This window comes from Pteropus alecto, unplaced genomic scaffold, assembly GCF_000325575.1.
Source record: "Pteropus alecto unplaced genomic scaffold, ASM32557v1 scaffold75, whole genome shotgun sequence".
NCBI classification, from domain to species: domain Eukaryota; kingdom Metazoa; phylum Chordata; class Mammalia; order Chiroptera; family Pteropodidae; genus Pteropus; species Pteropus alecto.
Genome location: NW_006440638.1, coordinates 17335839 through 17358103, shown reverse-complemented (window position 1 = coordinate 17358103; position 22265 = coordinate 17335839). Strand labels below are relative to the sequence as shown.

At 37.5% G+C, this 22265-nt stretch overlaps 1 protein-coding gene across 3 annotated transcripts in view; it reads left to right on the top strand.

Moving 5' to 3' along the window:
• PTPRG (protein tyrosine phosphatase, receptor type G) overlaps positions 1–22265 on the top strand; it is a 642217-nt gene that overhangs the window by 597755 nt on the left and 22197 nt on the right. For all 3 annotated transcript variants that reach the window (XM_015593756.2, XM_025050798.1, XM_025050799.1), the window contains 8 exons: positions 2729–2820; positions 9939–10035; positions 14825–14907; positions 15093–15227; positions 16292–16426; positions 18432–18604; positions 20342–20477; positions 21044–21190. In XM_015593756.2, the coding sequence (XP_015449242.1) occupies positions 2729–2820; positions 9939–10035; positions 14825–14907; positions 15093–15227; positions 16292–16426; positions 18432–18604; positions 20342–20477; positions 21044–21190 (998 nt within the window). The remainder of the gene's footprint in view (positions 1–2728; positions 2821–9938; positions 10036–14824; positions 14908–15092; positions 15228–16291; positions 16427–18431; positions 18605–20341; positions 20478–21043; positions 21191–22265) is intronic.

Below are 22265 nucleotides of genomic sequence, written 5' to 3'. Positions count from 1 at the left end.
ATGAAAACAGAACATGTTAATACATGTACAAGAAAAGGCATAGAAAGTGCCTGGTCCATAACACTGCTAATATTCTCTGCATTCGTTAATGAAACTCAGATGTTTAAGTGGAAATAACATCTTGCAGATGGATGTCTTCTTATAACACAGGATCTTTCCACATAGAAATTGAGCAGCTCAGGTCTATGATGATGTCCTAATTGCTTAGCCTTCTGCTAGACAGAGCAATTTTATAATTATCTGGCTTGTGTTGAAAGAAATTTAATAGAAAAACTATATAAAAGGAAAACTATTAGGACTTCTAATTAGTCATGGCCTTACATTCATCTTAATATTGAGAAAAAAAGATTTATGACCCCTCAGTTTCATTTATCTTGAGTAAAAGATTATAATGTGTTATCTGGGTGGCGGATGGTTGTCAGTACAGTGTGTGTGTGTGTATCTGGCTGTCCAGCAGTTTCATGATGTTACTGGTAGTGCCTGGAAACCCAGAGGGTTGTGGTTAGACTTCTTTGGATAAAGAAGGAAGTTGGAGAGACTAGTGAGTCATATATTGCCACAATTATCATACTGAGCTCTGCTGGATTTTTGCCGCATCCAGCCATGGGAGTAGCAGGCAGACTGGTTTCTGAGACTGTATGGCATTAGCTTGGATGTTACAGTTGAGCACTTTGCAGGAAAAAAATAATAAATTGTTTATATAAAAGCATTTTTTAATGACTTAACACGGGCTGCGACTTTTACAATGCTGTGGTTTGAACCTTGTAGAGTAAAATAGCTCTAAAGCTGGCATGGGTTTTTTTGTTTGTTTTTTTTTCTAATTTTGAGCTAAGAGTCCATGTGATTAATCATGGCACCATAATTTTATTAGGAACCTACAATTCTAAACTATCATTATGTAATAAATGATGTCCTTAACCTATTACACTATTAATGATGTCACTCTGCCTTTGGAAACAGTGTCGTGTCTTTCATTTCAAAATAGAGAAATGTGGTCTGTATGCTGGAGTGTTTGTGGGGCTAGGTTGTGTCCCATTTCACTTGTTTTGCCTCTTGTCTGAAGATGAGTTTATTCTTGGGTTAATCTTTTAGAGACTTTCCAATTTTGTACATATTAACTCTTTTCTCAACTTAAGACCATTTCTTTGCCCCTTGATTATTATTTTAGATTTTGCTTACTTCTGAACGTTTTAAGTGATCTGATCAGATCATTTTGGAATTTTTTTTTTTGAACTGTGCATTCTGCTAAATATTCTGGGGAAACATTTTGGCTCTGCTTACTTTGTTAATGCTGGTTACATCATTATGGAGCTATAGATTTCTTGGGCGTGCAAAATGATTGCATATTCATGAACGTCTTCAATCTTGAAATATTTGTAAATAACTTGGCAATTTTTTTCATAAGGTGGCCTATTAAAATGATTAGGTCTTTAATTGTTCACACAGAAAGAATTTGTGCTTACAGAGCACCACCTATTTGATTAGTAACATTTCTATGCTAAACAATTTGGATTATGAACATATAAATCACCTTCTTTAAACAAACTATAAGAGATGCTATTTTCTGCTTAAGAATGATTCAAGTTTGAAAATGTCAATAGATGCAAAAAGCCACCCTAGAGCTTTGCTCTCTCGAAAGAAAGTAGAGAAGGAATGACATAGTCAATGTTAACTGTCACCAGATGAAGAGAAATCAGATTGTCAGGCCTGGATCTATAACATTCTTGCCAAAGTAGGACCTCATTTACACATACAGATAGATCTTCATACCCTTTGCTAAGAAAAGCATCTGTGGCAGTTTAGATGTTTGTGCGTTTGCCAAAGATCTTTCACTCTGAATAAAGTAAATGTCATGTCTGTTGTTTATCTCAAATTCAGCAGAGTATTTTTAAAAGGAAATATTTGTGGGGGAGGATCGAGGGAAGAAGGAAGGAAAGAGGTTGGGGAGCTCCAGTTAGTGGGGTGTGGCAGTTTTATAGCAGTACTCAAGAATCAGATTGGACCTGGATAAATCAGCTTAAAACATACTTTGGGCTCATGAACTGAAAATGTCCCTGTGAAGTGACAACACTACAATAAATTGGAATGTGGAGTCTTCCTGAATCTATACCTAGTCTGTCAACACCAAAAAAATCCAGTTAATTTAGCCAAACTGATTATTTGGCATCATGTAGACACAGCTGTCTTGAACTAAAATTTTGAACGGTTGTACATAGATGGCATTGTACCCAAAGCCAGCTTGTACAATGGCATCTATCTGTAATTGTGTATAAAGATTGCTTAGACTTCAAAGATTGGAAATAGAACTTAATTGCTCCGGCTTCAAGCTGGACCCAATTGAGTAGCAATTAAAAAAAAAAAAATACCTAGGTCGTGATAAAATTTCTTGACAAATCAGTACCCTTGATAAGATCAGGCTTTTAGTTCAGAGTATGATGTGGTAATTTAACTATGTAAATTGCCTCGAATATAAAAAATAAAGGTGATTTTCTTTATGATGTACCTTTTTTAAAAAACCATACTCAACCTAGCTCATAGGCATTCAAAATCATAGTGAGATCCTAACGTGAAATAAATTCTGATAATTTTCTTGAGGACATCTATTTCAGGTGATACAATTATGTCACTCCTTCTAAAAGTCAAATGTTTGTCTTCAGTAATCCCGTATCAGTGTCTTTGTTTTGTGGACATATTCCCTGTGACTCCGAACACCACTTTATTCCCACAGATGACATGGAAGCCATTCCTGCCAAACAGTTTGTGAAGCACGTCGGTGAGCTCTATTCCAATAACCAGCGTGGGTTCTCTGAAGATTTTGAGGTACGTTTCAAAATAAAATTAATTTCCAGAAACCTAACTCTTATTTTTCAGGATTTTCGTAAACCTGAAATGAATGCACTCCAAGCGTAACAATGAGGAAAGCGGGGGTTGTTTTTATTTTTCCTTACATTTATAATTTTAACAGGCATTCTTTTCCCAATAAAAATTAAGTGAAAGGGAGTTGCTTGCACATGTCCTGAACATGCGCTTCTATAAAAGAACAGGCCTAGTGATAAAATAAAAGGCAAGCGCAGGTGTTCTCTTCATTTTAATTCTAACTGGGCAACAGCCGTAAGACATAGGGCTCCTAATTCCACGTCATTTCCACAAGATGCAGTGGAGACAGCAGATTTGAAGTCTGAGGAACGTGATGCTGGCTCCACCAGTAGTGAGTTTTGTTATCCTTGAGTCAGTCTCTGATCACTAGTTTCTTCATATCCAGAAGTAACACCAATGTCACCTACATCCTAAAGTTATTGGAAAAAGTAAATGATTAACATCTTTGAGAGTGAGTTAACTATGAAGCCCATGCAAAGGTTGACTGTTATTGTTGCCGTGATTATTAATCCTTGGAGAGAAGACATGGGTTAACACATCCTTCTGATTTTGAGAACTGGTGTGTAGGAAACAAGGTAGAGAGCAGCTTGCACCCCCTTGCCAACTCTGGGTTCTGTGCCAGTTCAGCAGTGACAGGGTGTCAATGAGGAGCTATTAAACAGACTGCCCTTTTCTTCACTGAGGCGCTTAACTAAGGCACATCTCTGGCAGCAAGAGTTGTGCCGAGGAGGCCAAGTTTTCATGGCAGCTCAGCTGTCTTCTAGCTTTCTGGTTAAGTCGGTTCCTTTCTCTCTCATTTCTACTTTAAAATGGAAATGATGATGATGCTAACCTGCCCACCTCTTTACAAAATTGCTTATGAGGATCAAATGAAGTAATGGAAGGTAAGCACTTTGAGACTGTCTAGGAGCCATACAGCTGGGAGGCACAATTATTTCGCATAGAGAATGAGAAGTAAAAATAGGACCGAAAGCCCTTGTCTCTATGCAAATTTGGAGTCCCCAAAGGGCATCATAAAGGCAATTATACTGACAACTCGTTTAAAATAAAGTCTTTCTCTTAGTTTTTTTGTTTCTGTTTTGTTTTTGAGCAGAATCAAAGCAAAGGTGGTAGAGAGAAGGAACCTTCTGATTTATTCTGCAAAGTCATATGTTTCATGGAACAAACAAAAACATGTCAAGTATTTAATGCGGCTATTAGATGCTTACCCAAAAAGGTGCCTATTCAACTACAAAGAACATGGTTTAAAGTCAAACATTTTGTATTCATGAGGACAGCAAATGTGTGTGGTGTTAAAGTGATTTAGTTCAATTGACTGTTGGCTGGATGACTGAGCAAGAAGATTGAGGCATTTAACAATGTTGATGGTATTCAGGACAAACATTTATCCTCTAGAGAACAGAATTTGATCGGGATGATCAAATGCAACTCCAGTTTCTCAATTATTTATGATTTGAGACCCCAGCGCTATTCATCACAGCTGGTTTTGACACCATTTAATTATTCAAAATAATCAGCTACACCTCTGTAAACTTGATCTGACTTAAAATGGGCTTTGCTGCATCAAAATCATGCCTGTTAACAAATCCTGGGCATCTGCACCCTATTTCTAGCCTTAAAAAATACTGCAGCTAGAAGCCTTTGTAGCCTGTATTGAACTTTATAGCTTAAGCATTATTAGCTGGTAGTTATAGGAGGGGCGCGGGGAGGGCAGGGCGGAGGGAGGAGGCATTGTGTTACTGTTGTCATTTCACAACCTCCTGGTTTGAAAGGTTTAAAATCAGAGCTATTCAGAATATTTTTTCTTCTGGAAAGAATGGTAAGACAGCAACATGAAGGAGGGGGAACAGGGGTGAGGTACGATATAAAGGGTCCCTAATATACTGTTATCTAATTTAGGGAAATTTTGAATGAAGCATTTAAAAACTGGTAGTATTCCTTTTTTTAGTGGCTCTGCTGAAAAGGAGAACTGGTAACAGGATATATAAGAAAGTAGTAAGGCTACTTAACAAACAAGAGATAGTAATGGGCTATAAAACGAAGGTCAGGAAAAGAGATCTGGTGTTTTTTTAAAAACCACAAAACAAAGCCTTCATTCTGGTAAGAGAGTAGTAACCTCAACCTCAGATTTCCAGCTCTTTTCATGGGGAAGGATGATGGCTGGCCTTTGCTTAGCTCCTCAGTACCACCCTCATGAGGTTGGGTGCTATTTTATTGGCCCCATTTTACAGGGCTTTCTGAAGTGAGCCCACATGTTTAACCTTGACACCCTCTGGACTTTTTGTCCTGTAATGAGCTGAAGTCAAAATGAGAAAAACCAAGATTACCAGTGATTGTCTAAAATTGACCATGCCACTGATGGACCAACACTTGCCTTGGGGTGGGGGGACAGCGGGGAGGGGAAGCTGGGTGAGCAGCCAAAATAAGGAGCCCCCACTAAGCACTAGAAGCCCATGACATGACCGTTTTGGTCTAGAGCCTTCCCAGATCGCTGAGAATCTGACCTTTAAAAATCTTATACAACATCTGAATAGAGCCCTAAAGTTAGTCAGAGAACTTAAGATAATAGGAAAATAGCACTTAACAATCGATATTTGGCCATTAAGAAGAAATAAAATAACTCATCTAACAGTTATGAGTACCTGCTATTCTGTGGACATAATATAAAAAGTACAAGGATGAATTGAAGACCCTACCCCCAAGTTCAGTCTGGTGGGGGTGGGGACCAGAGTACACACAACCGGAGTAGACAGACAGCAAAGCAAAATAAGTGCTAATACACAAATAAAGTTCTAGAGGAGTGTAGAGGAGAGGGGCTCCTATTAATTTTGACTGGATGTTTCACCAAAAGTTCAATTTACCCCATCTTGTTTAAAAATCATGGAAAGAAGTTAAATAAATGGCGAACAGCTGTCATTTTCAGAACTTTGCTGCCTAGAGGAGGAGAAAAATGGTTCATTGGTAATTTTGAGTCTTTGTCTAGAGGTGATGCTGAAAGCAAGCCTTTTGTTCTTGTCAGATAAGTTTTGGAGACTGTTAAAGGCTGGTGACGTTATACCTGTAGCGTCTTCTGCAGTCACTGGGAATAATGTCAGTCTTTGTCTCAGGAATAGCGTTTGATGACTGGTCCTTGGCTACCTGAGCCGACTTCAACCTCAGTCTTCCCTGGCCTCCACAGTCATGATCCAGAAGGCTTCCAAAGGCTCAGTGGTAGCATAATCTTTCAAAAAGGAGCTCCAAGGCTCTGGGGGTCAACAGAATTAATAGGCAGGGCTCTGAAGCATCACAAGTTTAAAGGCTGAATGCAGAGATGAGGCCAGAGGTCCAGTGCCCCTTGAAGAGATCCTTTGGGACATCATCTCTATTACAATTAACCCCAGCTGAGCTAAATTTGGGCTGGTTGCTCATCTTAAATCAAGGGAACAAAGCTTTGTCCACCTGAGCCCATGCGCTGAGGGACCAGTGGCCACAATCACTTTCTGTAAGATGCAGAGTTCTAATACTGCATGAAGATTGCCGCCTGCAAGATGGCAGAAAGTAACCCTGTAAAGTTTCCTGAGCCTCGGTGACAAAATGCCAATTTGGGTCATAAATGTCTTGAAGAAAACCATTTTTAAAACCTTATTATGAAGAAAATCATGGTTGGTTAAGTTGAGGTACTTAATGAAGAGTAAGAAAAAAGTAAGAACCAGATTTCTTCACAGATTGTGTAGAAAAAATTATAGACCTTCTATAGCAGCGATCTCCAACCTTTTTGGCACCCAGAACCAGTGCTCCTATGAGAATCTAATGCCTAATGATCTGAGGTGGAGCTGAGGTGGTGATGCTCAGCTGGGGAGCGGCTGCAAATACAGATGAAGCTTCACTTGCTGGCCTGCCACTCACCTCATGCTGTGTGGCCCAGTTCCTAACAAGCCACATACCCCTGTGCTCCATGATGATAGGCACTATGATGTACACGAAAAGAAGGGTTGGTTTTTCTGGAGCTGTAAGGGCAGTGACTTTCAATAAGGACATCTGGATTTGGATAGGGGGAGAGCACAGGCATTCTTAGCAAGGTAAATGGCAATGAAGCAAAGAGCAGGAAATCATGTGGTCTTTTCAAAAGAGCGTAGAGTTAAAACTGTCTAGGGTTTGGAAGGGAGTTGGTGAAAGATAGATTGGAAACTTGAAAGCCTGGCTAAGGAATTTGGAATCTCTCCAGAGGTTTCTGAGTAAAAGAATAAAGTCAAAGCAGCATTTGAAGAAAATCAGTGTTGCAGCAGTTTGTAGCCTGAGCAGAGAAGACTAGAGGCACGAAGATGCAGGATAACCAGTACCCGGTGAGGGCCAGCGCTGTGTTCGACGCTGCACGCACTGGGCTATAATCATGACCTAAATTCATCAGCCTTCTGTAGAATAGTCCCCTTAACACAATTATAGGCTGTCTGAACTCAGACACTAAGAATATTATACATACTCAGTCTAACATTTGGTCACCAAGTCCAAAATATTTGCTTTTCAGCTTGCTTTGTGAAGCTGAATAATCTGAAAGATTTCTAGATGTGTTTTTGTTCAATTACTTTTTTCAGATTGAGCCACAGAATGGTAGAACAGTAGGTCTCCACATTCCCACAGAAGGAAATGATTTAGCCTATTTCATCTCCCAAGAATTCTGAGTATATCAACTTTAGTGGTTTTGTTCATTTTTTGTTTTACTTCATTTTAAATCTCTTGTTTTCACTGGCTGTCTTCTGTGGTTTTGTGCCTGTTAATACTCAGAATATTCATTTTGAGAATTCGAGCTGTGTTACATAGACAGTAAAATACAAATCAGCTTAAATCTTAAACTATTTGTCAGAGTGCTGAATAATAGGCAACTTTACTATACATACTCCATCGGCCAGTGTCACTTCAAAAGGTTTTAACACCTATTAAAATCACATTAACTTTGAATGCCAGTTCTGATGGAGAAAAGCCACTCTAGGATCAGATGATATCAGCATCTAAATGAGCCAAGCAGTACTGCAAGGAATTACAGATGACATTATCAACAAGACAAAATCAGAAGGCCTTAGGCAAACCCCTTGGGTTCTAGTAAAATCAAATTTAGCATTATTTATGACTATTCTATGTATTCTGTCATTCGCATAATTGGAAAAGTGAAATAGAGGCAACAGATCAGACCAAGGGTTTTAGATAAAGATTTTGATTGGCCATATTGAATGACTGCTTTAAACAGTGCAGACAGCTGCTCCCAAGCAGTCTTGGTCAATTGCATTATATCATAATAGAAGCTCGACTTTGGTCCATAGCTAGGGTGGTCAGATTTATACAATGGGGAAAAAACATCAATAAACAAAGCAGTTCTCAAATGAAAGTACTAAAAGCTAAAATCTCTCAGCACAAGATATCACAGCAACTCAGCCCGGAAGAAGTACATGCCAAAAGTGTAACCTTCAAAACCCAGAAGCAAAAGGAGGTCAGCTTATTTCAGGGATTTGTGTATAGATAGAATTACTGTCGTCTGGAATACAAATACATTTTCAAAGGTTTTCTGCCCCGATACTATTTAAAAGAGTATACCTCAGGCTTTGAAAGCAATTCTAAAAGACCAATTCCCCCACATATTCTGAATATGGCTGGCATTGCTTAATTCGTGTACATGTTAAGATATCATCCTCGTTACATTATGCCCAACACTTTACCTCGTTTTAGAGACAAGAGCCAAAGGCAGCGTTAGGCCTCTTTAAACTAGCATTTGCCAAACCATGGATTATAAACTATTGTAGAATAGAAAATATCGGGTTAGAATTGTCATGAAATGCCCTTTTCCTCAGAGAGTTATGTTAATCCTGTGGGGCTTTTTCTTTTTTCTTTTTTAAATAGACAATTGAGAAGGGCCACAGTTATGAAAAATTCAATAGATAGCATCCAAGAATCAGGAGTCCACGAATACGGTTTCTTTGCCTAGATAGCACCCCTTGTTTTTATACCTTAAATTCTTTGATTAAAGTGAGTTCCTCCTCAAAGAGAAGAAAGAGACTCCCTACTGGAAAGTAGTCTGTGAATATACAAGACAACCAGTTCCTTGTTTTCATTATGCTTAATGTAAATGCTGTGGAAAACATCCATAATTGCTATGCAACTCCTTTGTGGAAAAAAGTCTGCGTGCCCTAAACTCTGTTAAATCTGCTACGTGTAAAACATTTCTCCTGATAATTTTGTGTCACTTTGCTCCTGCTCTTTGTAAGCAGCTGTGCACTGCTAATGACTTCCCTTATTTGGTTAGCTCTAGTACTTTTTTGGGTTTGAAGCATACAGTGTAGAAAAATTTGACTTTTCAGCAACCCTATTTTAGGCTAATGGATGATGTTTATTTATATCCATAGAAAAGGTAGCCAAAGAATGTTGCTTCTTCCACTGCTGGTTTTCTAAAGAAGGGTAATTTAAATAAAATTAGTTCACAAATAATTCATCAGAGACATATATTTGAACCAGATATGACAATTGATTAGCTATATGTTAGTGTCATTTCAAGACTGAGTCTTTATAGTCAGTTTGCCGTCTGATAGTTATAAACCGAGGCGATATGATCTGTAACCATATAGCAAATCATGGCAGAGAAGAAAATTCTTACTCATCCTCTAGGACTCACGAATTACTTCCTGACTAAAGCCTTCCCCTATGCTCCCATTGTCGTTTCTTCAGGCCTCTTTTCTGTTAATCCCACTTGACTATCATTATCTTTTTGCATGTTTAGCTCACTCATCAGACTGTGACATATTCAAAAAGAGATACTATTTTGTAATCCCCACGCCTAGGTCAAAATCTGTAATAAAGTAGGTGACTGATTAATTAGTAAAGACTTAAATCTTTTTATCTTGTTCACATCCTTTATTCTTTGTTATGAGATGTCAGTAGTAATTATTTCTGGAGTTGAGTTTGGGGAGGTAACCCTGGCAGTGGCTTGGGGGTGAGTAAACATGTTAGGCTGCTGAGTGTAAATCGTTAACTTTCTACGACCTTGTTCAACATCTAAAGTGTGTCTAAAATCTTTGAAATCTTGCTGTTTTCACTAGGAAGTCCAACGCTGTACAGCTGATATGAACATCACTGCGGAACATTCTAATCATCCAGATAACAAGCACAAAAACAGATACATCAACATTTTAGCATGTGAGTAATAAGCTTTTAAACTATCTTCAACTGCGAGGAAATTAAATCTTCATGCTGGGTATAAGCTGAAAGCCAAGGAATCAGAATCAGGATGGCAAGAAAGAACAACACTTGGAAGTTAACCTCTCATTAACCCATCTTCAACAGTGTGTAGGAAAAAGTGGGGACATTTTCCACCCCCTTAGTCTTTCATTCAGCTGTCAGATTTCTTTCGTTAAGCTTAATAATAAGATGATTGAAAGAAAGTGTTCTGAGCTTCACTGTTTTCACATGAAGTGATTCCATAGCCAGTGCTGGGAACCAAAATTTTAATGTCATGTGGCTATCTCGACATTGTTTTCAACCAATGACAGCCAAGTTTTTTTACTGCAAATGGAAATTCTGAGACTTGAATCAAGTAAGCTGAATTTCAAAGCCATTTTTCTAAGACTAGGTAATTGGTCTATATCTTAAATCAGAGGTTCCCAACCCCCCGGGCCACAGACTGATATCGGTCAGTGGCCTGTTAGGAACAGGGCCACACAGCCGGAGGTGAGCGGCAGGCCAGCAAGCAAAGTTTCATCTTTAATTGCAGCTGCTCCCTAGCGTTAGCATCACCACCTCAGCTCCACTTCAGATCATCAGGCATTAGATTCTCATAGTAGCACCGGTCCTTGGTGCCAAAAAGGTTGAGTACTACCTTAAATGATGAGCTTCCAGTCCTGTGGCCCACACGCTTAGTCCTATCCAGCATATTTCCAGGGTCAAGAGCATCCTAGAGGTTCAAAACTCAAATAAGTATTCTTATAGAGCCTCAAGTAATATCCTTGGAAGACAGGCTACTTCTGTGGCTAGAATGCCACTTCTCTTGGACATTGGGGCTTGGGTCACTGGCAGATAATATATTCTCTGGTAGTAAGGGCAGGGGCACAGATGTTTATGGTTAACATACACAGTGATGAGGAACACATTACATAGAATTTTATGTAATAGTGCATTTAAATTGGATCACTTAAATTTAAACACTACTGTAGTTTTTAATACGTTGGTGAGATATAATTCATATGCCGTATGCAATTCACCCATTTAAAGTTAATTTAAATTTGAATTTAAATTTAAATTTCAGTGGTTTTTAATATAGTCACAATTGTACAACCATCACCACTATCTAATTTTAGAACATTCTCAGCACCCCAACAAGAAACCCCTTTACTCATTAGTAGTCACTCCCAACCCCTCCCTTTCCCCAGTGCCTAGAAACCACTGATCTATGTTCTGTCTCTATGTATTTGCCTATTCTGACATTTTATATAAATAGAATCATGCAATATTTGGCTTTTTTCTTCTGACTTCTTCTACTTAGCATGATGTTTTCAAGATTTATCCATGTTGTAGTTTGTATCAGTACTTAATTCTTTTTTATGGCTTAATAATACTCTATGGTATGAATAATAGCACATTTTGTCTGTTCATTTATCATTCGATGGACATTTAAGTTGTTTCAACTTTTTGATTATTATGAATAATGCTGCCATCAACCTTTGTATACGTGGTTTTGTGTAGACATATATTTTGAATTCTCTTTGGATTATACTTAGAAATGGAATAGCTAGTCATATGGTAAGTTTATGTTTAACATTTTGAAGAACTGCCAAACTTTTTTCCAAAATGGCTACACCATTCTACATTCCCATCAGCAATATATGAGGGTACCAGTGTCTCCATATCCTTGTCAACATTTGTTACTTTTTTTCTTTTTTTTTGATAAGAGCCATACTAATGGCTGTGAAGTAGTTTCTCATTATGGTTTTCATTTGCATTTCTTTAGTGATTAGTGATGTTAAACATCTTTTCATGTACTTACTGACCATTTGTATATCTTCTTTGGGGACTATTCAGATTCTTTGCCCATTTTTTAATTGGATTACTTGTCTTTTTTTTAGTTGTAAGAGTTCTTTATACATTCTGAGTACAAATCCCTTATCAGATAGGTAGTTTCCAAATGTTTTCTCTCATTTCGTACCTTTTATTTTCACTTTCTTGATGGTGTCATTTGAAGCACAGAGTATTTAAATTTTGGTGAAATCCAATTTTTGTCTTTTGTTGCCAATGCTTTTGGTGTCATATCTAAGAAACCAGTGACTAATCCAATGTCATGAATATTTATACCTGTGTTTATGTCAAAGAGTTTTATGGTCTTAGTTTTTACATGTAAGTCTTTGATCCATTTTGAGTTAATTTGTATTTGGTATGAGGTAGAGTCAACTTCATTCTTATCATGTTGATATCCAGTTCTCCCAGCACCATTTGTTGAAAAGACTCTTCTTTCCCAATTGAATTGTCTTAGCACCCTTATTGAAAATTAACTGACCATAACTGTAAGAGTTTATTTTCAGACTCTCGATTCTACTCCATTAATGTCTATCCTTATGTCAGAACTACACTGTCTTAATTACTGACTGTAGCTTTGTAATACGTTTTGAAATTGGAACCATGAGTCCTCCTTCTTTGTTCTTCTTTTTCGTGATTTTTTTGGGCTAATCTGGGTCCCTTGTGTTTCCATATGAATTTTAGGATCCACTTGTTTATTACTGTAAAAAATGTAGCTGGAATTTTGATACAGATTGCATTCAATCTAGATTAATTTGGGGAGCATTGCCCTCTTAACAATATTAAGTCTTCTAATTCATGAGGACGGAATGTCTTTCCATTTATTTAGGTCATTTATTTCTTTCAACAGTGTTTTATAGTCTGCATTTTACAAGTGTTGCAATATTGTTAAATTTATTTCTAAGTATTTCATTCTTTTTAATGCTATTATAAGTGAAATTATCTACTTTCATGTTCAGATTGTTCATTGCTAATGTATGGAAATATAATCTTTTTTTTTTTTTTTTTTGTTTGTATATTGATCCTGTATCTTACAACCTTGGCTGAACTCATTTATTCTAATTACATTTTTGTGGATTCCTTAGAATTTCTAAAAACGAGATCATGTCATCTATGAATACAATTTTACTTCTTCTAGATAAAGTTTTAAAAAAACCACACATCATTTTTGAATAAGAGTGTTTGTTGCATTACCTGAGTGAATGAGAGGGTAAAAGAACAAGGAAGAAGAGTCAAACTTTCTTTTCTCTCCATGTCTTTGAACGAATCGACTCTGGCAGTAATTGTTGGCCAGTCCAGTAAAGGGTCAGTTTGCTGAGATCGTGAGAATTTGTCCATCAATATAGCTCATTTCTGATGGTATAAGTCAGGCAGAGATATATACACATGTGTGACATGCATCATTCTCTCCACCATAGCAACCTTTAATTCTCGTTACTTCACTGCTTTGGCTAAACATATGTGGCAAAGAAGAGAGAGGAAATCAAAGAAACTTCTGTGTGATGTGACCAAGGGTCATGGTGTTTTGCCAGAAAACCACCATCTCTGGTTAGATGTGGTTATACTTTCACAAGTTCATTTGTGGTTTTACTTTCACAAATTCAAATTACATGTTTTATTTTTGTATGTTCAGAGAGTTGGGTTTTGGTGTTCTCTTGGCCACTTGGTCAGATTCTGGGCATATCATACTTGTCACCTTGGTCTACCGCTATATTAATGCCTTTATATAGCAAAGGGTAGCATTGAAATGTCATGAATCAATTAAAATTAGTCCATAAATGTGCCAGAAAAGTAATGTAACAAAAGCCTTTTCTCACAGAGCCAATATGACTTTCAAGGTATACATGGGTGCCACCATGCCACCTCCTATATTGATCTAATTAGCCATTCTATTACCATATTAATAAAATATGAATTTTGCATCTTGAAGAATGTGATTTTCTTTGTCAGTCTGGGAAATAACAGCATACAATATAATGCTACTGAGGTAGAGCAGTTTGTATCTAGATGCCTTAGGAGAAGTTTTTCATTTGGGGACCATTTATATCAAGCAGCCCTGTTCATATCAACTGCTGTCTGAGAGTTTGTCAGAACAAAAGCAATTCGCAGTTCCAAGAACATAAAGGGCTTTCAAAGTGCTTGATACAGTCTGCCATTGCCAGTCATGTCCAGGGAAATCCACTCACTGGACTCCTTTTTGAACTAGCCTTTTATGATCATGGCTGTAAGAAGAATGTAAATTGGCTTTTGCCCTTTTCTAGATAGGAGAAATAAAACTACGACCTCAGCTTCTTCTGTTACCCTAAAAATATAAGCTCACTCTGTTGGGCAACTAGAGGCACATAGCATCACCCCGCTTTTGTTCATAGCTAAAGTTAAGTGGATCCTAAAATCTGATCACTGACTTCAGATTCCTACAGTGACGTTACTCTTAGAAGCAGCTCTCGTTCCTTCAATTACTCAGGTCCTGTCGGGGTGACAGGGAGCCCAACTGAATGGAATCTCTTGAAAATAGATGTTGTGGACTAGATATGACAATCACTTTTTTATATTTGTATGAACGGAGAGAGGATGGGGTCATGGGTCATCAAAAGCCTTGAAAATTGGTTTTAAAATACAGCGCATGGAAGATTTGGAGGGTCACAGCTTGCAGTTGTTTTACATGAACTAACAGGGTCCTCAGTCTGGATTTTTGGGCACTCACAGATCAGACCATGAGGTAGAAGTGTCCCTATGTTTTTGAGATGGGCTCGAATGCTGTATCTTTTTGTTTTTAGTTGTTCCTCTGCCAAAAGATTTCTCAGGGACACTCTGGGAGATGCCACATTACCTGTTTTCCTTGTTTTGTGCTTCAGACTGCTGCTATTTTTTTTTTCTAATTATATATTTTGATTTTGCTTTTTTTTCTTATGCTCTGTAGATGATCACAGTAGGGTGAAGTTGAGACCTTTACCAGGAAAAGACTCTAAGCACAGCGACTACATTAATGCAAACTATGTTGATGTAAGTCAAAATTGTTTTTATAAACCCGTTTCTGATAATTGAAGAGTGCTGCAGAAATTGTTGAACGTATTTTAATGCTACACAGAGCTTCCACTAAAAACACAGCCTATTCAATATGGATGGCACTTGAATTATTAACTGGTCTGTGATACTGCATTCATCTTTGTGTTGTGTCATCTTTGAAGGGTTACAACAAAGCAAAAGCCTATATCGCCACCCAGGGACCTTTAAAGTCTACATTTGAAGATTTCTGGAGGATGATTTGGGAGCAAAACACTGGAATCATTATCATGATTACAAACCTTGTGGAAAAAGGAAGAGTAAGAACTTACTGGCTTAATATCTGAATTATGTATCCTTGTTCAAAAATATTTATGGTATTTAACCAATGTGACTCCAATAATTTTAATTTGAAAGAAGTCTTAAAATATATGTATGGAGTACCTGCTATAGGATAGGAACTTGACCAGGTATAAAGAGTTACAGAAATGAGAAGTGTCCTCTCCATCCTTACTCTGCCTTTGGTCTGGTGGAAAAGAGATCTACGCACTTACAGGAGTGGATTACATATGATGATGGAGATGAACAGGGTATTAGGGGAATGCTGAAAATGGAAGAATGTATCTTCTAGGGCAGATATTTTGTAAAGAAACTAATACTTGAGGTGAGATTTGAATGATGAGTTAAGAGGAGTTACACAGGCTGAGTAGAGAAGGAAGGGCATTCCATGTGTAGGGGATAGAAAGAAGCAGGGAAGTCGGAAAAAACATAGTGTAGTTGGGGAAGTACTAATAATAGTTCGGACTGGGGAAAGTAAATAGACTGTTTAAACACCGTGACCATCATCAAGAGAACCTTTTTAAACGTGATAATATTTTAGAATTTATTAGATAATGAACTGATAATAGATGATGCTAATTTAGGCAAGAATAGAGGCTAAGTTCCCAGTTTATTGCTCAGAATCACTATGACTGTGGAATTTCTGTTTTGTCTTTGGTGACCCAAGCTGTAACATGAAGATTCTCACAGTTACTTACAACTGTGAATGAGGCCCAGCCTCACTTAAACTCTCTTTATAACATGTCCTACCCACATTGCTTGTAAGTCAAACATACAGGTTTCTTTACTAGGCCTTCTTTAAAGTATATCATGTGTTGAAAGATGATCATGAGTATTAGGCCCATTTCTCAAGTGATCTTGGCCCAAACTTTTCCGAAGATTATCTTTTCGGAGGTTATGCCTACCTGTAAGCAGTTCAGCTCATGTGTTTCTGTCGACTACATGGTGATATTACCTGTGTTTTAACACCGTCATTTGAAATTATCAACAGTACAGTTATAGCAAAAATCGCCATTGGAATTTACAGCTTTTTTTCTTTTTGCAGCGGAAATGTGATCAGTATTGGCCAACAGAAAATAGTGAGGAATATGGAAGCATTATTGTCACACTGAAGAGCACAAAAGTTCACGCCTGCTATACTGTGCGTCGTTTTTCAGTCAGAAATACAAAAGTGAAAAAGGTATTAAATAAGGGAACCGGGTGGGCTGCCAGGGCATCTCTTTTTAAGCTTGTATGAAAATTTCTGCACAACCAAGGCCAATTCTCATAAGCAACTTTGGTTTAAAAAAAAAAGCATTTTAAAGCATTTTTTTACAACTCTTGATTGACATCAATGTATTGTGTGAAAGATATTGGCAAAGCATGTAATAGAATTTAACTGGCCTGATTGAGTTCTTTAATCTCTTCATGAAGAAGGCTTGATATTTAAAAAAAAAAAAGTCTTCTTATCTTCTTAGGTTTTGGTAACTAGTAAATATGGCAGTATCTGTTTATCGATTTAGCTTTTTAATTCTAATAGGTTCTGGTAACTAGCAAATATGGCAGCATCTGTTTGTTGATTTAGCTTTTTAATTCAATTTTCTGAGAACTTGAAAGCATTGTTTCCTGAAGTACGCTCCAAGGCATGAAAAATGCTTACAAAAATCAGATTCTGCAACTTAACAAGTATAGAAAATGAATGCTACATAATACATATCCCCACTTAGAAACGTACAATGAAAATCAGTGACCAGAGTGCTAGAGTTAAGAAACCTATTTAACTTTGTTTTGCCTAGTGTTTCCTATGTGACTTAATAAAACTCTTTTCTATAGAACTGTTAGCATCCTGAGAATCACACCTTGTGAAAATGCTGCTTTCAAGTTTCCTCAGTTTCTCTTGTTCAAACACTGCTGTCCCATCCAGATTCATAAATCATTATAGCAGTGCTGTGGACTCTAGATAGATGCTCATTAAGAAAAAGTAAAGTAGTTACTCTACTTAGGGGTGGCAGTCGCTTGTAACAATGGATCTTAATTTTTATTTTTGAGTCTTGGACATCTTTGAGAATGTGATAAAACTGTACCCCCCTTGCCCCAGAAAAATTCACATTTACTCAAATACACAATTTCAGTGACTCTGAAGCCCATCTGTGGTCCAAAGTTAACCATCCTTTCTAAGTATAGTTTTTTTTCTGATAATGGCGGAAGTATATAAGAATCAGTAGCATTGTAATTATCTGTGTTCTTTATCATAGAACTGCTAGCTGGCTCAAGCTAAGCAATAACCAGTTTATACTTAAAAATCCCATTACTTATGGAAACCCTACAGATATTTAAACATTACCCACTCTTATTTTAGAAACAACTTAAGTCAAAGGAGGAAGACAAATAGAAACTTTACGTGCTTCACACACTGACAAGAGAGTAAATAACTGAAAATGAGAAAGAAATTGGAAAATGAGAGTTAACAGAATTAAGAAATCAAAGCCATCCAGAGCTTTGTAACTCAGGGCCAAACACCATATAAGCTTCAGAGTTGATTTATCAATGACTCTGAGTCATCAGACAAAAAAAAAATCATAGCAAGTCATCTATTTGGGGAAATTTTTTTATCCAAAGTAGTTAAAATGTAAAAAGTTCATCCACTTAAAGGAAAAACTACTCGGAAAAATCCACTTTTTTTTTTTTTTTTTGAAAGTGACAAATTAATTTTTGCCTTTGACTCTAGAGATTGAGAATCATTTGTCCCTTAGGATCTTCCCCACACTTGCTGGAGTATAGAGCAGCAAACAGCACTCCGGAAGGTCCAACCTACGCAGTGGAGAAAGAAAAGGGGAGTCACAGCCCAGTCAGATAAGAGCAAAGCACTAAGGCCTTCTGGAGCTGGGGCAAAAAGTCAGGCAACGGAGGTCTTGTAGGCAAATTACAAAGTGTTTTGGATGGTTCCAAATCCAAAAAAACTGATATAAACATTCTCACTTGGTATAATCCTAAACTATCTTCCAAGAAGTGTCCTATACTTCCCGTCTAGCTAGAAATGTCTCCATGTATGGCATGAAACGGCCACAAAGAGGAGATAACCTATCCCAGGAACAGTAATTAGGGTGAATGCAATCAGAGGCCCTGTTTCCTAACGTGCTGACATTATTTTTATCCAGAATGCCGACACTCAGCTTAAAGACATCTGATTTTCACCTTTCTCATAGGGTCAGAAGGGGAATCCCAAGGGCCGTCAGAATGAAAGGGTGGTGATCCAATACCACTACACGCAGTGGCCTGACATGGGAGTCCCCGAGTACGCCCTCCCAGTCCTGACCTTCGTAAGGAGGTCCTCAGCAGCCCGGACACCGGAAATGGGCCCTGTGTTGGTACACTGCAGGTAGGGCTGGCGTCTTTCTCTTCTTCCCAGAGTCTGCATTTGAAGTGGGCAGAGCAGAGAGTGTGGGCCTTGTGGACTCAGACCACTGTGGCCCTGCTGATTTGTTTGATTTAGAAACTGAGTCTTCCATTGAAAACTGGGACCTATAAGGCCTGTTAGGGTTATGTAAAGTAACTATATTCCCATGGCATTAAGAAATCATCTGCTGCTTCTGAGGATAAAATAAAATCTTCTCTTAGCAGATGAATCTCTAATTTTTATAACATCATCTTATTAATAAAATCTCCATTGTTCGCTCCTAACATGTAAAAATCTGACCTTACACACAAGTTTAGAGCTTTCCTCACTAGAGATTTTGAGTTTCGTATATGGCTTTTCTGTAGGATTCCTCTAAATAATAATATAGCATGTATGAAAGGATTTTCTTTTCAGAATTTTAGTTTATACATGCTATATAAAATACTTTATTTTTTATTTATTTTTTTATTTTTTTTTAGGCAAGGCAACCCTTGGTTGACCTCACAGATTGCAAGGACCTTGTCAGCTTATAATCCTTGATTTTTTAAATTTTTTACGCCTACAGCACCTGGTCTTCTTAGGTGGCCTCCCATCCAAGTACTAACCAGGCCCAACCCTGCTTAGCTTCCAAGATCATGTAGGATCCTTCCAAGATCATGTAGGATCAGGTGGCTTGGCCGTAGACTTAAAATACCTTTTATAAAGCACTAAGAAAGTCTATTTACCCTCCTTAACTACTTTAAACAACTTTCACTGGTTGTTTAAAAATGCTTTTGTGTTTCATTTGTAATTGCATTCTTGGCTTTTTTTTTTTTCACTTCAGTATGCAAATGGATGTTGCTTATTCTGTGATTTATGTTGCATAGCTGCACGGCCTTTTCTAAGCGCTTCTTTGGGCTGTTCTTATACTATGCAAGATCCTTTGCAGAAATTGGAACCATCTTCTGTTTAAAATTCCATGAGAACTTGACATTTTTTGCTAACCTATTTAGGAATCACTAAAATAGAGATAAAAGTCTATCAGAGAGCTTAGGTATCAACAGAGTTGTGTGAGATGGGGTCCTGCTGGGGGATTCTGCCAAAAGAAGCTTGCTAGTCACTACCACAGAACTTAGATCTTCCTATTTTTGTTTAAATAACAAAAATGTGAATAAGAAGCCAAATTTTCCAGATGTGACATTCTTATTCTATGCCTGGATTACTAAAGGAAAGCACCCCTTTAAATAGGAACTTTCTGATACTGAGCAGAATGGGGCAGTTGGGCAGAAATGGGGTTTATCGAAAGGATAATGGGCACTCCCAGAATCATTGGGAGAGCTGGAGAACGAGGGGCTTGCCTACACAGCAAGTAAAAACACCATACACAATGCCTCAGCAGATACAGGTCTGGTTTAGAGATGGCTGCTGCCACGGAGACAACTAACAGTCCCTTGCATCACTGAGTTACTTCCTTTGCTTGAGCTGCAAGGGAGGCTGAGAAAGCAGGTTTATAACATTTTTCTGTAGCTCCTATGATATACGCAGTCTTTGCTCCCCACCAAGACTTGTGAGGTGGGAAAGGCCCTAATAAAGTTTTTGGATGCTATCCAAGAGAAGCAACCTATGTAATCAGTGAGTTATTCTACGTTCATGAGAGATTAAGATTCTAATTTTTCCAGTCCCGCTGTTCATGACATGATAAAGTTAAAGGTACTAGTTGAGTGTTCTCGTTTCTTCTAGCGCTGGTGTGGGCAGGACAGGCACCTACATTGTAATAGACAGCATGCTGCAACAGATAAAAGACAAAAGCACAGTTAATGTCCTGGGATTCCTGAAGCATATCAGGACACAGCGTAACTACCTCGTCCAGACTGAGGTAAGGAGTAGCTGCCAGTGCTCTCAGGAGATTCTAGCACACTCTTTAACAGAAAGTTGAATGATATTCAGGAGACAGATGCATTATCTTAGGGCTCAAAGGAATTCACAGGTTTGTATTAGAAGATACCCTGGCCATGATACTATTCTTTTGCTTATAGTTTTCAATTTCTGTGTGGATCTTAAACTTGAATTTCTCAACACCCACACAAGCACTAATGTAGCAGATACAGTTGTAGCTAGGGCTGTGTTCAGTGCTATGAGGAGTTAAACATTACGTTTGACTGAGAAATATATGTGAGAGAAAGGTTCTAAAGCCCTTCATTGAACTTACTGGGGTATGGTATGAAATACAGAACTAAATATTCTCTACACTAAAATAAGTTATGATAGATAAGCCAGTAAGTATTGGGGGTAAGCTACAGAGATGTAAATGCTTAAAGGAGTTCACTGATTGATCCCGGTTAGAGGAAGGGCTCACTAAAGGTAGATTTTATGAATGGGATCGAGGTGAGTAGCCCTTAACAGTTCTTCCTCAGTGACTACCATATATTATACCTGTTTCAGGAGCAGTACATTTTCATCCATGATGCCTTGTTGGAAGCCATTCTTGGAAAGGAGACTGAAGTATCTTCAAATCAACTGCATAGCTATGTTAATAGCATCCTCATACCAGGAGTAGGAGGAAAGACACGACTGGAAAAACAATTCAAGGTAGTGCTTTGCATAAATTTCTTTGGTTAAAAAGCAAAAAAGAAATGCCTCGAGTTGAGGGTCATGTCTTTTTTGTATGAATATATAGACTGAAATAGATTAATATTTGTACTCCTTAAACATGATGCAAAGGAAAATAAAGTTCGATCTACGTACGCATTGTTGGTATCCAAATAGATAGTGTGGTGCTGTATTTTCTGAGCAATTTATGAGTTTTTCTGAACATACACATCAGCCCCTAACCACGGTGACACAGCACTTTCAGTCAGTTGTTCCAGTCCAAAAAATATCCTCTGCATTTTTTCTGAACTAATCTATCTTATTAAGAATAGTTATTGTTGACATATTGTCCAAAAAATGAAGCTATTTGAAAGAATGAAGCTATTCTAGCAGATAATTTAGAAACTAGTAAAGAGTTACTAAAGAATACTAGAAAAAAGTTAACTTTCCCTAAATGTTGGTTCTTTTTCTTTGATAGGGGCATAAAGAAGTTTAAAGGCAGTTATGGTTTATATGGAATTGACTTGAAATAAAGGTGAAAAAATAGACTATAAGGACTATTAAAGTACTTAAGATCAGAAAAGCTGAGTTATCTCGAAGGATTTAACTTTTCAGATGTTGTCTGTCTCTCCAGTCACTAAATGCTTTCCTATCTCTTAATCTCTGCCTTTTAAATTCTATTTTTTTGCACATTGTTCTATATGTAATTTATTATTTGTGTCAAGATGGAAGGAATGAGATGAATCTGTACAGCTTTAGTTTTCATGGTAAAATTTTCTATAAACTCTGAAACCTTCATTTGAATCTCTCCTAAAGAAATGAGACTGCCAAATAAATTATAACAAGTGATATTAAGTGAAAAATAAATTAATTTCACTGAGTTCAGTCATAATGTCAAATATCTAGCTCTTCTTTTATAACATTCAAACTACTCTAAAAATCATTTGAAGTAACTAATAGTGGGGATATAGTGTCTCATTTTAAAGTTTAAAATGACTTCTTAAGTACCAGCATTTCTTAAATTCTGCCTTTTCTATGTCTGCACTATTTGTTTATACATAATTTAAAAATATAT